The 15,534-nt window shown below is 29.2% G+C and overlaps 1 protein-coding gene across 5 annotated transcripts in view; it reads right to left on the bottom strand.

The window, feature by feature from the left end:
• LOC100251227 (calcium-transporting ATPase 10, plasma membrane-type) overlaps positions 1-14,449 on the bottom strand; it is a 48,608-nt gene extending 34,159 nt beyond the window's left edge. Inside the window, exons 1-5 of one of the 5 annotated variants that reach the window (XM_010658577.3) lie at positions 14,273-14,449; positions 3,180-3,282; positions 1,830-1,902; positions 1,370-1,553; positions 48-164 (exon numbers count right to left, since the gene is read on the bottom strand). In XM_010658577.3, the coding sequence (XP_010656879.1) occupies positions 48-164; positions 1,370-1,534 (282 nt within the window). In that variant the 5' untranslated portion in view covers positions 1,535-1,553; positions 1,830-1,902; positions 3,180-3,282; positions 14,273-14,449. Of the gene's footprint in view, positions 1-47; positions 165-1,369; positions 1,804-1,829; positions 1,903-2,001; positions 2,179-3,179; positions 3,301-14,272 lie in introns of those variants that run through there. The other 4 variants (XM_002262793.5, XM_019222994.1, XM_059740757.1 and 1 more) reach the window with 4 other exon arrangements.
• Between the last annotated feature and the right edge of the window lie 1,085 nt (positions 14,450-15,534).

Genomic DNA, 15,534 nt, shown 5'->3' with positions numbered 1-15,534 from the left:
ATATTTTCCTTGGAAAATGATTTTAGATTGAGAGAGAGAAAAAATACCCGTATAACTTGTGCATGTGCTCTAATCTTCCTTATTATCTGCTTCCTATCTTCTTCCTTTTTCAAGTCCAATGTGTATCGAAATCGGCGAGAAGCATTTAGCACAAGTGCCGCTTGCTATAAAAGACAAAGCTCAGTTAGGCCAAGCATTGATAAAAACTTTTCCCCTTGTGCGTTCATGTTTATTAGTGCACAAGGAGGGGATGAATGAGACCACAGCCTTTTGCTACAATGCTTTAATCATACACAATATGATATCACTTCAAAATAAACAGAAGCAAGAAGTCTTACAAATAAAATTTCCAAAACCTCCAACAAATCAAAATAAATACAAATCCAAGCCTTTTTTTTTTTTGATAGATAAAAAGGAAAATATACAGACCTTTAAATCAACAAAATTCCGTTTTTTCAGCTTATTCTCTATGAAAGTATTGTACACTTATTTATGATAATATAAAAGTTTCAAAGTATTATCCATACTTTCAATTGTTACTTTGCAAAAAACAACTGAAAACACCACAAATTTGTTTTCAAAAACAATCTATTTTTAGAACAAATCCTCCAAAAAATAAAAATAAAAACCCTGTTTTCTATCAAAAGTTAAACATGCTTTCTGAATTAGAAAACTGTTCTCTAGATAGTGAGTTTGGATGATTTGCATAATTTCCAGATAATATAAAATCCCACACACCCAGTTAAGAATGCAATACATTCCATCCATGATTTCACTTATCTTGGGACATAATATCTCTTTTCAGCCAAATAATATAAACATCTGTAGTGTTTTCAGGGCACTGTAAGACTTTTCAACGAAACCTTACATCTTTTCAATATTTTCCCAATCTTCCAAATGGACACAGATTTGGATTTTAAGAAACTATCTGACTAAATCTACACATATATGAAGCCATTGATATTTTTAGGCTCTGAAATAGCTTGAACATAGACATCATTTTTAGTATGTTTCAACATTTTTGTTTTATTAAGCGCGATTAACGTTTTGCCCATAAAGAAAAAAAAAAAAGGAGTTTCAACATTTTCCTCTTCTTTCCTAGATCCAAACAGACCCTTAAAACCCAACACTTCATGCTACAACAAAACTCATCCCCCTCAGAAATTCATTTCCTGTACAACCAATAATCACAGTCAAATGAACATTCAATCTCAAAAAACAAGAGAAACCCCATGACCAAAAATTCCACAAAAAGGCAACCCATGTTTCAAAAACCTGATACACATCCACTTTTCCACCTTTTCCTCAGCAACCAAACAGCGCACAGAAAGAGAGAGAGAGAGAGAGAGAGAAGAAGAAGCAAACATACCCTCCAACGTCGGAGCCGTGCGATGGGGATATTCTTGGTGCTATCAATATCGAAGGGCCCAGAAGAAGTTTCCCTGGCGTCGTCGTCGCCGTCGAAGCCTCCAGACCGGCTGTCTCCGACCTCCAAATCTTGCCGCCGGTACGGCGAGCCCTTGAAACGACTCATTTTTTGTCCTAAGCCTTCACTGTCGCAGGAGAGATGACACCGTTAACGTCAAAATCTGTTCACTGAAAGATCTCAAAAGAAAACGACACCGTTTCATCCCCCCAAGTCTCCTTAAAAACCCAGATTTTCTCTCTGAAACCAGTGAACGAACCGACAGTAGGGTTTTTTTAAGCACTCTCGGTCCCCCCGGTCACATTAATTACATTCATATGTTAAAAAGTGAAAATAATAAAAAACGATAATTAATTAAAATTAGATAATTAATTTTAACATTAAATAATCAGCTAATTTTTACCGTTAAATATCACAAGAAAACGTAGCGTTGTTGAGAAAGTATCCTCGATTTATTCCCTTGCTTTATTAGGTAACTGTGAACAAGAAATTTGGAGTAAGCAAATAACCATGAGAGACAGAGAGACTTCAAAGGAATGTAAATATATTTAAAAACAGAGAAAGTGTATTCGTGCCGTTAGAGGGAAGAAATATCAGGGCACAAAAGAGATGGGGCGGTGGCCTGCCGATCTGTTACAATCCTGCCATATCAGGACAGGTGTTCTTCATGCCTTTGTTTTGCTTCTTGCTTTTTTTTTTTTTTTTGTTTACGTAACTTACGTGTCCCGTTTATGAGAACATATAAATATCCTATAATATCTATCTTATAATTTCATATTATAAGATATGATTAATAAGATATTTTATGGGATATTTTATGTTATATTATTTTTATATTTAATTTTTAAGATAAATAAAAATTAACATGCTTGTTTTGGTTACGTCTCTCGTTTATGATAAGATATATATCCTAAATATCTATCTTATTATTTCATATTATAAGATATGATTTTTAATTGATATGACATTTTAAAATAATATATTTAATAAGATATTTTATGTTATATTATTTTTATATTTAATTTTTAATAATATTCATGATTAAAAAAATTAAACTTTTTAATAATTTTTTATATGTTATTCAATATATATATATAAAACAGTAAATATATTAATATTATTTTATAAATATTTTTTATTTTTTAAAATCATAAATTCAATTTTATGATAAATAAATTTTATTTTATAAAATAAGTAATATAAAAAATTAAAAATTTAATAAAAATAATTAAATTTATAATACATGGATACGTATATTCCACATCTTAAAATATGATTAAATATCTGCACGGAAGTTAACATTTGAAATCTAAGAAAACAATAGTCATCCGATTGCTCCAAACCTCAATAAAATAAAATCATACAATTTATGTTATTTTGTAGGATATGTTTGGTTTTCAAAAAATATGAAAAAAAAAAATATTTTAAAAATTATTTTTTTATATTTGATTGTCCTATAAAAAATATCAAAGAATATTAAATATAATTAAAACTAATTAAACACTTATATATTTTTAAATTATTTAATTCTTATATCAATTAATTAAAATAAAGGTAAGGAATTTATTTTTTATTTTTCTTCACTCTTTCTCTTTATTTTATTTCCTTCCTACTTTCTTTAAAATTCCGGAGACCCAACACAACCTTAGTCTTCAATTTTTGCCTATAAATCAATTAGTTTTAAATATGACTAAATTATATTTAGAAAATAATCTAAAAAGCAAGATGAATTGAATTTCGCTATCATCCCTACCTTGTTGGAAGTCTTCAATTGATGAAGGAAAGTCTCTCCGAATTGGCCCCAGCTGGGTGGAAATCTGATTCCTTGTAAGATTTGTCAACAGCCTCCATCATATCTACATAACATTATTTATTGAAACTTTTTTGACAAAATTGTTCATAAAGAATCAATAACATTCCTTTTTCATGATGGAAGTGCTAGTATGACATGTATAATATATCCTATAATACGTTTTTAATATTTTTAATTAAGAATTTAGTAAATTTTTTACAAGTTGATCATGTTTTTAGAATAAAAAGGTAAAGAGTTTTATTCGAGAAAAAAGTTTATTTCATATACCCATATAAAAATAATTACAAAATAGGAACTTTCTAAAAATAATTTAAATTTCATAAACTCATTAGTTAAAGGTAATATCTAAGATGATCAAAGATAGTACTTATTCCATTAAAAAGTAGTACCTGAATAGTTAAAGATACTATAGTTGACAAAAAATAATGTATGAAATATTAATTATTTTTAAATAATTATTTAAAATTTTCCTATTTTACACACTCTTCCCATCAATATTTATTAATGAAAATATGATATTTGAAAAAAAAAACTATATGAGCATTAAAATTTTATTTTCTATTTCTCAAATGAATCAACAAATTAGAATTTAGTACTAATAACACATAAATATCATTAATATAAAATTTAATAGAGAAAATAATAATAATAATAATAAAAAGCATAAATGAGATTATTTTACAATATTATATTAAATTCCATGCAATTCATGAAATGAACCACCCTTGAATAGGAAGGAAAGTTGATAATAAATTAATGTGATAATAAGAGCTTTGTTGAACTACTTATTGATACATTTCTTTAATGTTCTCTACCAAATAAATTATACATTTTCATTATCTATTTCCACCTAATTGTTAGGATGAGGTGTCCCTCATTGTTTTTGGTGGTACTTCTTTACATAATAAATCTACTTACAAGTGTTCCTTTATCATTTTCAAATAATTTTATGTTTGCAAACTATTATGATTTCTCTCTATTTTATCTTTAATTTTGGGTCTAACTTAATGAGTATTATGGGCTATGCCACATTGATAGGTGTTATTTTAGGTTAAGGGCTAAATGATATATTAGGTTGAATGTCATGGTATTTGTTACTAAAGTAATTGTAATATTGGATAATAAAATTTTACTAGGAAAGTAATAATATATATAATATATATTATATATAAGTGGTCGATTGCATTGCAGGGAACAGTTGAAAAAGAAAAGAAAAAGAAAATTGATGGCTTAAAATTGAAAAGAGAAAGAAAAGAGAAAATGAAAATAATAATAATAAGGAAGGTCTTGTGCGGGAAAGAAAGAAGAATATAGAAGAGAGAGAATAGGGCAAGCGGATAAGGAGAAAAGTGGGAGAAAAGAAACAAAGAGAAGGAAGAGAAAAAATTGGGAAGGTGCAGCAGATCTTTGGGCCGTCGTTCGACAAGCCAAATGAGCTTTGTTTCACGTAAATTTTTAGGAGAATATTTTATTCAACGCAAGGAACACTTCTATGGAGTCCGATTTGGTTTAGCTACATCAACTAATGGTAATCTTTGTAGCTACAAAATCATTTCATTTCAAGGCTTGAAATTACTATGTTGTTGAGGCTTTATAGCTTGAATAACTTGAACCTCCAATATATGTAACTTTATAGTGGTCTTGCTAATTTGCATCAAGCTTACTTGCTATTTTTTCTTTAACATTCTTAAAAGACTTTTCAAAGCACTAGCCCTCTAACATGAAATCACCTTGGTCAAATTCTTTGTATGGTAAGATCTTAGTTGTTGATGATAATAGGCTAATTGAATCAAAGTCGCTTATGTCTTCGTTTCTACTAAGTCTAATAAGGTGACTTGTACTTAACAATGTATAAGCTTTTAGAACGATTATAACGTAACATGATATCAAAACTAAGATTTATAGGAGGTCATGAGTTCAAACTTTATTGTTTGTTTATTTCTCTAATTTATTGAGCCTACATGTAACTCCAAAGATGGATGCCCACAAGGCAAGATGTTAATGCTAAAGCCCAAATAGGCCTAATATACATTATTGTCCTACTACCTGACAACTCAAGTTTTTAGGTCAATTAGTAACTTAATAGTTATGTTCCATTATATCAGTTGATTGAGTATTAAGCATCTTTATTTTTGTTGGAGTTACAAAAACTTTTAGGGGATAATTCTACATTTCTAGAGTACCTTAGTGAATTTGTCTACCCATTTTCCTTTGATTTTTTTAAGATGTTGCTTGAGATGACCCATGATGGCCTTATTAGTTTCTTTAAGTTGTCAATTGAATTACTAATACTAGAGTAGAGTAAAAGTAGCAAATGCCCAATTGTTCATAGAAGTTCTTGAAAGTTTGGTTATCAAACTAAGACCCATTATCTATCAACAAGGCTTGGAATATTCTATCTTGAAGTTGAGAGTTTGGAGACACAAATTTTCCAAAAAGAAAAAAGAAAGAAAAAGTGTACATTAATAACCTTTATATTGGAGTACGCTTCAATCTCTACATATCTAGATAAAACCTCTTCTACATGGGGACAATTGAAAAGGGTATAACAATGTCTAATACACTTAAATGAAGGTCTTAGACTTGGTATAAGTCTTAAGAACTTTGGAAGTATATGAAAATTTTCAACAAACATTTGGAACCTATTCCATTTTTTAGCATAGGCTAGTTCTACATAATAGTTTTAGTAATACCCTTAAATTAGGGAATAATGCACCATCCAATGCCTTGCCTTGATGATTTCCACAAATCCTCTCATGCATCTTAACTAAGGCATTTAAAGGCTTAGTTGTCCTAAGGAATTTTAAGTAAGATCCTTTAAAATATTGCATATAGAGGTTGTTGTTAATGAGAAAGAATTATGCAACTTAAGTTTGTACTTTTGACTCCTCCTTACTACTTCAAAGCAATGTTTCATTCTTTAAATTATTTGAGATTTGGTCCATCCAATTGTTCTTGCATTCACTTAGTGTCGAGCTTTCAATGAACTCAACCATAAGACTTTTTGTTTCTTACCATGGTAAAGCTAGATGTCATGTTAGCAAATCCACTTGCTTGTTCATTTTTCACACACGAGATTTGATTGATTTGCAAGTGATAAAAATACCAACTATGTTGTTTTACCATTGTGAAATATTTGTTCATCCATTCATGTTCCTATTATGGTAATTTAAAGAAATCTTGTAGGTGTCATAAGTGATCAACTCATACTTTCTTTTGAGCAACATGTCATCTATTTGTATCTTTATAGTTAGTCAAAGTTATTGTTTTAACATTATAGTGTCAAACTTTCGATAACTTGCTTCAATATTTTTAAAACTGAATCACATTACTTTGTAACAATATAGTCCTCAACTAGCAATAAATATGCATGATCTTCCCCTAGTTCATTGGATGCATTGGAATAGGCTATATTCTAAGAGTTCATCCATAAATAAAGTAGTTTGCATCTAGTCATGGTATTTAAAACCTATTCTATCCCTAGTAAAAGAAAACTATCCCTTGGAGGCATTTAGATAAGTAAAATCTATGCATACCCATCATTTTATATTCTTTTTTGGCATAAACACAACATTAACTAACCAATCTGTGCAGTGGATTTCTCTTTAATCCAACATCTAGTACAATTTCTACCTCTTAATTAACTAATTTGTTTGTGTGAAGTGAATTTCCTCACCTTCTTCCTAAATGGTTTATACTTATAATAACCTAGAGTTGATGACACATGGTGAAAAATTGTATTTCTATCATGTTAAAAATATTGTCATATAATTAGAAAGCCTTCAAAGTTGTTCCTTTCCTTATCGACATTTTGCATCCCTAAGAATACATGCCACAAATTATCCTCAGGAAATAAGAGAATTGTCTTTAAGGCCCTAATTGTAGGGACTTAGTCTGTTTGGATACTTCATAGTTAGCTATTAGGCTAAGAAATAATTGTCATTTCTTAGGCATATACTAATCTTCAAGGACTTCTACTTTTCTTGAATTTTTGGGTTTTTAAATCATAATTTGATTACATTTACAAAAGATTAGTTGGTCCTTTAATATGTTGACTTGTTCTTTCATAGTGTATAACTTACCACCTATTTGTATGTGAATGATATGAGTTTCATGTGTTGGTTTATAACCTTCTGAGGATGAAATAATAAGGGGACAAGTGATTTATGTTTAAAAATGGTACCATTAATATGATTGGTCCAACAATGACAAAAAGGTAATCTCTCCAAGTAATAATAAGCTCCAATCATTAAATGCAACAAGGGACTCAACTAGCATTACTAATGAGTTAACAGTTCATTTGATAATGGGTTGAAACCTACCTTAAAACAATTGAGTCGCTTAGATCCGATAGGATATGATATATGTTGTACCCATCGGTAAGGATATTAAGTACTTTGGAGTCTTTATGAGACCAAACAACTTGTTGTAAATCCTTCTTAGAAAAGATAATGGATTATCAATGGGCTCAAGGCTCCTAAGCACTAGTAGGTAGAAGATGCCACAAACAAATCATGGGTGTTTTGTTTCCCCAAGTATACTCTTGAATTTGTTTTTTTATATTCCACTGATCATCCATCAATACTTCACAAATCATGTGGATAATTGATCAAGAGACATTCCCTTTGCTTACATTCAAGCTTAGATTTGCTTTACTCAAGGAACAAGTGAACCCATACCCCACTATTCACTTTTGGAGAAAGAATTGAAGTTCAAACTAGCATTTCCATAGGGTATTGTAGGTTTTTACATTCTTTGGTGTTGTGTCTTTTATCTCAATGGTACTTGCTATCAATTGGGATTGCACTTGCTTAGGTCTTTGTATATCAATCGTGACTATTTAGAGTCTTTAAATTACTAAATTTTGATGAGGATTCGTGAGTATGTAGTATTGAGTAGTGTAAATGCTTATTTCGATCTTTGATCATTTTTTTGTTCTTTATGGTACTTTGATTTTACTTTTTTGCCTATTTTATTGCTCAACTTCATTTCTCTCCTTGCACTTCCTAACCATGACCACTTCTTGTAAAAAAGTTTATTAGAGTTTTGTAAGTTGCCTCTTACCACCAATCTTATAACTTAAATGTTGGGGTTAAGGTTTTTTAAAAAGTGATTATTGTGGTTGGTTCATTATCTCTCAATCTTTAGCTATTTTTTTTACATAGAATCTCTTTATAAATGTCATCATATGTATTACGAACATGTTTGAGATGAGAATGAGATGCAAGAAGCATGAAAATAGTAGGACTTGTTGACATTGGCAAAGATGTAGATTTAGGAGTGGAAGAAGAATATGGAAATGGTGAAACAATGTTAGGGAAAATGTCTAAAAGAGAAGAAGAAGCTTGATTAGTTTTGAAAGGAAATATGGACTCATGAAATACCACATCATGAGAGATGAACATAGAATTAGTGACCAATAACCAGATTCAATAATTTGTATCCTTTATAACTAGGTGGGTACTTAAGAAAGACAACAAGAATGGCATGAGGTGAGAATTTGGTCCTATGATGATCCAAAGTAGATGTATAACACAAGTAACCAAAACTACGAAGATGTGAATATGCAGACCTCTTTTTCCAAAGAAGTTCAAAGGCTATTTTGTTGGATAAAAGTGAGAATGAAGTTCTGTTTATTAAGTATATAATAGTAAGTATGCAATTCTCTCAATAAACCAATGGAACATGTGATTGAAAATATAAAGCCAATGCAATATTTAAGATATGTCGATGTTTTCTTTCTACTACTAAGTTATGCTAAGGCTAATCAACACAAGAATGAAATGAGATGACTCCTTTTGCACAAAAAAGAAGTTAGAATTTGCTAATTCAAGAGCATTATATGAGAGAACTAGTTTTACTTGTGTTCCAAAGTGAGTTCGAATCAATGAGAAAAAAATTAGGAATAACATTAGTAACATTAGACTTAGCATGCAAAAGATACACCCAAGTAAAACGAGTATAATCATCCATAATAGTAAAAAATATATTAAAAACCTTCAGTGGTAAGTATGTGAAAAAAACCTTAAACATCATAGTGTATAGGTTGAAAAGGCAAAGCAGACAAATAATTGTGAGAAATAAGAGGTAATTTTCATTGTTTGGCTACATGATAAACAAACTAAACAATGAATTGAATCGCTAGAATTTGTTTTTTTTTTTTGTATTTCATCTTTAAGTGTTTGTAACTTTACATAAGAAAGGTGGCCCAAACGATAATGCCAAATTTCATTTGAGACAAAAAAACATTATTACAATGATTGGAAAATTGTGGTGAAATGGAATGAAAACTGATTGGATTCAAGAAGTATATGTTGCCATGTCTTTTACTCATCCCAATTGTTTTGGTTTGTGTATAGTCTTGAATAATATAAGAATCGGCCATGAAATTAATAGAATATTTATGACTCTAAGTATGAGAACTGGTAGGAAGGAGATTTAAATGGAAATTAGGAACAAATAGAACATTATTGAGAATGAGATTAGGAGGCAAAAACATAGAACCAATAAGATTAATAGCGATAGATTGACCATTAAGCAAAGTCATGAAAGCATTTTGTGTTGGAGTAGATTCTATAAATGTGCTTAAGGAACAACAAATATGATGTGTGGCTCTTATGTCTAAAATCTAGGTAAAAGAAGAAACTGGAAAATTAGGAGACCTAGAAGAGATAGTATACCACTGAAATAGGAAACCAAGGGTTCTAGCTGCTAAGATTTAGGCATAGCAAGAGAGTTGTTATGAAGTTGAGAGCTCAAGAATGCAAGCAACGGTTGACACTCAACTTAAATGAGAGATCCAAGGGGTGATCCAAAGTTAATAGCATCAATGAACGTTGCATTAGCCTAGGTAGCTTGAATTTTTTGTTCAAATTTCTTTTATTTTGGCTTATAGCCAAGAAGATAGCCATGTAATTTATAACATTTGTTCACAATATATCCTTGTATGTCACAATGAGAACATTGGGGTCGCTCACGCCTGGGTTTCAAGGTTGAATTTGGAGAAAAACTTGTTGTTGCAATAGAAGCAGATGAATTCGAAATGTTAAGCACAAGAGAATTGATGGGCAAAAAAGGGCCTTGATTGATAATATGCTGACGTTCCTCTTGTCCAACCAATGCAAAGACCTTCAAAATTAGAGGAAAAGAATTCATCATGAAGATTTGTGTTTGTGTTTGAGCATATGACACATTCAAACCCATAAGAAATTGCATGAGTACTCTTGTTGTTGGTGTTCTAACCAAGACTTTGTGCCTCCACAGTGACAAACAAGAATGAGTTGATAATTTTTGAGCTCATCCCAAAGGATCTTGAGCTTAGTGTAGTAAGCGTTGACATCCATAGATCCCTGCTCGGGAGAAACTAAGTCCTTCTTGATTTAGAAGATCCATAGAGCATTGCTTTGGTGAAATTAATTGTGAAAATCAACCCAAACATCAAAAGCACTATCAACATAGAGAAGGTTATCTACAATATTTTTAGCAATAGAGTTTAAAATCTAAGATGTTACCATTCTATCACAACGAATCTAAACAGAGGAAAGGAGATCGTCTATTGAAGGTCAAAGAAGAGTGTTGTTAATGAGTTGATAATTTTACTCTAGGAATTATAGTTAGCTCTAATGAGCTGATATGAGACTAGAACCAAGCCTGAGTCATCTCCATTATGGAGGAAAAATGGATTACTTGAATCTTCCATTATTTAAGGAATTGGGAGTGCCAACCATTGCTTGATTTGAATTAGTAGTGCCACCGCCACAAGGCATCAGAAAAATGGAAGGGGAGGGTTAGAGAAGTCACAGAGACGAATGAAATTGCTTTGATACCATATTATTTCTTCGATAATTTTGGAATATAGTCACTTCAATGCTTTAGTAATACAAATAAAGCTTTTATAATAAAGGCTAGTAACGAAGTTATAACAACCTACTAGGTCACTAGTTGCAAACAAAACAAAAATATAACTAACAATTATATAACTAACTTATAACCATATTGCAAAATACCCAAATATTCTAATAATATGTGTCTATATGCCATTGTATAGGTTAAAGTGGCATAATGAAACAAAGTACCAAAATTTGTGACACAATTCCCTAGGTGAAAAGGGTTTGGATGATTTCTTCAATTGCTTTATCAAGGCACAATGACGAGCAATCTCCTAATTCAATAGTAGTCTTACCTAGATGTCTATGCCTACAAAGCATTGATAATCTCAAAAGGTAAATAGAGTCAAATTATAATTTATAGAAGCAAATTTGCTTATGGTAGATATGAGCTTGATGATTGGTTTATAAGATGGAAGTTGATCTGGCCATACGTCTTTGCCATGGACAAGGACATAGAGACTAGTTGACCCAATGAGAGTTTTCTCCAAGAAAGCCTTTAAAAATTTGTTATCTTTAATTCATGAAATCCAAAGAACTCATAAGAATACACTAACCAAGCTAAAATTGAAAATTTCTAGGTTAGGGAACGTTAGGATGGACTTGGATTGGTTTAAGACAAGTTCAATAATTATGAGTTGCAACCTCAATTTTAGGGATTGTGAATGAAGAAAACATGAATTAGGGACTTTTTTTAACATCAAGAGAAAAATGGTAGATTTGGGTGTTTAGGTTAATTTATTCTAGGGTTCGGATTTATTTAGGAATTGCTAAGTAAGAAGAAATGAATTAGAATATTTTAAGGAAAAAGAAATAAAGAATAATTGAATATTTTAAAAATGAATATATTTAATGAGTACCAAGATTTTTTTTCCCAATATATTAGACTACTTCGTGACAAGAAAGAAAAAAAAAAGGTTTTTTTTTAGTATAAAATATTTATTTTTATTAATTTTTTTTATATTTTAGTCATTTGTCGCTCTATTTGTTATGTTCAAGTAAAAATAATTAAATTAATAAATATGATAAAAATTTAAAATATAGTGGTAAGATGTAGTTTGCTAAAATGAAATATTAAAGAGATAAATATGAAAAAATAAAAATAAAATGATAATATAAATAAATAATTAAAACTAAAATTAAAATAAAATGATAATATTGGGCATTTTTGAAAAAATAATCGAAAAAATGGCCTAAAATCAACTATATTTTACTTCAGTAATCCCATTTATGCCTTAGTGGATTTCGATTTTTGACCCAAAATTTTCGCCCAAAATTATTATTGTTATTATTTTACTATCTTTAAATGCCCTCATACCAAACAAAATAAAAGGAAATTTAACTCCTTAATGAGATTCTTTTCTTCTAGGTTTGTTTTCAAACTCAATCTTAAAAGTAGATAAGATCAAATATTGTCTGGGTAAAACTTGCCAACTTAAAAAAAAGCAAAAAAGAAAAAGGGAAAAAGAAAAAGAAAAAAGGCAAAGCACCCATAGCTTTTTTTTTTAAATTTAAAATAAGAGAATTAAAATAATAAATATTATAAAAAATTAAAAATAAAGTGTGATGGTGTAATTTTTTTAAAATAAAATAATTAAAGTGATAAATATGAAAAAAAAAAATTTAAAATAAAGTTATAAGGTGTAATTTTTTTAAAAAAAAATAAAGTAATAAATATAAAAACATAAAAAATATAATATGAATAAAAATTTGAAATTAAAATAAAAGAATAATCTTCGGCATTTTTTGAGAAAAAAAGGGAAAAAAATCAACTATTTTTGTCCCCTACAGACTTCTTTCTTTTTGTGATAATGGAAAGGGTTTTTTCAAAAGTCATCTTTTTTTGTGATAATGGAACGAGCTTTTTTAGAAGTAAAATAAATTTGGGATAAGACATGAGATGACAATACGATGAATGTTTTGAGAGATTTAGGATATGTCTTTATTATCAATATATAATTAAATTAAAAATAATTTAATTTAATTTTTTAACACAAAATAATAAAAACATTCTTCTAAAAAATAAATTATAAAAAAATCATAATGCTTATTTTTTATAATATAATGAAAAAAATTTAAACATAAAGAAAATTAAACCCAACGAAGTGAGTATGCTCCACTCTATTTCGTTTATTTTTTTTTTGAGATAAAAATGAACTCTATTTCATTTAATTTATTGAGATAAAGATGAAAATATATGTAAAAAGACGAGCTCCCAAAGTTGCCTCTTAACATTAAACATTTTCAACAAGAGAGTCGTTGAAATTCTGGAATTACTTCATTACCATGTTGAACAAGGCTGGTTTAACGAAAAGTTGTTGAAGTCATCTCGTTACTTTGAGATTCGAGGCTGGCTCAACGAGAAGTCGTTGAAGTCATCTCTTGTTACATTGAGATTCCATGAGAAGTCGTTGAAGTCATCTCTTGTTACATTGAGATTCCGAACTCGTCCTGTTGTCATCCTTATTTCTACATGCATCATTCTCAGATGCATCTAACATCCCACATCCCATCGAAAAAAAATTGAACAAAATATCGACAAGTCCGTATTTGATTTTTAGATAAAGTTTAAGAGTTATAAGTTATTTTATATTTTAAATTTAGAAATTCAGTATAAAATAATTTGTCATGATTATTCTTTTGAAGAATTCACATAATGAAATTAAATTAAATTATATATATAATCTGTAATTGAATAATTCTCATTAACATTTAAAATTGAAGCAAAGTTAAAATATTAAAAAAAAAATTCTTTTTTCATCTATGTACCTTATCCCAAACAAAATGAAAGAAATTTAACTCCTTTCATTTCAAATTTCCTGGTCTACTTCCAAACACAACATTAGGATGAAATTTTCCCCCAAAGGAAAATCAAAAAGAAAAGAAAAGACAGAGCATCCAAAAATTCCCATTACAAAAAGGGCCAAGATTGAAATCCCATATCTGAGATTACTTTCATACTCAATCCAATTTTTTTTTCTCTCTGAGAATATTAGGCAGTGTGTTGTAGTGAATCATTTGGCCAGAATCAAAGTAAAGTTGAAGAAGAAGTGTACAACACAAACAACGAATAAAGCCATAAAAGAAAAGTAGCAGAACATTACTGCAAATAAGATGATACTGAAGAAAGGAGGATAATATGCTTACCTTGCACACACTTGCTGAGGAGCCAGAGCAGATACAAGTCAGCTGATCATAGCCGTCCCTGTAGAGACGAAGAAAAAGAAGAAGAAAGATGGTGTGAACGGTGAAAAGAAAAAGTGCTGGGCACAAAATTATATACCCATGCTTTCAGCATCTCACCATAAAAAATATGGATATGCTTTGCCTTTAGAAATTTAGTAAGACAGGAAATTCATTTGGAAATTGGTATCTTCCAGGAAGTTTCGTGTGACCCCTCCGAAGGTCACATATGCCTTCTTGGCGTGTTCTTCACACTGGTACCATTCGTCCTTGCTTTCTTTTTTTGGGTGATTACAATCCTAATTTGTGAATACTTGAAATAGTGAGTGACATTTATATTAAAAATAAGTTATTTTTAAAAAAATATGAAAAAAAAGGTTAAATTAATAAATACAAGGATTATTTCATTATTTTAAACTAATTAATTCTTTTTTTTTTTTTTTACTTTTCATGGTTGGAGATTTTATGTGTTTTTTTTTTAATTTAATAAAGATAAAATTAAAGTGCTACTATAAAATTCTAAAAATTTACCAAGCTTGAAAGTATTTTGATTAAATTGCTTTTAATTTGCAAAGTGTTTATTATCAATGTTTTCATTTGAAACCTTTTTGAACACAATGACTTGATTATAATTTAATAATGTTTTTGGCAATGCGTTATATAACAAATATTAAGTGTTAGAAAAGGTTTTTTAAAAATTATGAAAATATTGTTTTTTTTTCATATATAAAAAAACTATATTTTAACTTATATAAAAAGTTCTTTTATAATTAATAAAATTTTTATAATATCAATATTATCCTTTAAAAAGTCTCGAACAAGATATCATCCCAAAGTTTATTTATCCAATATTGGGCATATTCATCCAATTGGGACGCCCATCTACGGAGTATGTTCAATAAAAATTCCAACATTAATTAGAATATATTCTTAGTAAGGTTTTGTATGCGAATCCTTTCCAAAAGTGATGTTTGATGCTTTTTAGAAAAAAAAGAAAAAGTTTATTTGGGAAGTTAAAATGTTTTTCATTTGTTTTATTTGAAAATGGTTTATTTGGTAACTTGAAATATTTTTATATTTTTAAAAATAAATTTTATATGTGGTGCTTTATTTTTAATTATGATTGATATTTGTCTAATTATGTTTTAAAACATCCATAAAAAATAAAAGAAAATAACTAAATATATTTTTATAAAACATTTTATTTTCTATTTTCAAGAACAAAA

Source organism: Vitis vinifera, chromosome 11, assembly GCF_030704535.1.
Source record: "Vitis vinifera cultivar Pinot Noir 40024 chromosome 11, ASM3070453v1".
In the NCBI taxonomy this organism is placed as follows: Eukaryota; Viridiplantae; Streptophyta; class Magnoliopsida; order Vitales; family Vitaceae; genus Vitis; species Vitis vinifera.
The sequence above is the reverse complement of the archived record's forward strand: the minus strand, read 5'-3'. Positions and strand labels throughout refer to the sequence as shown.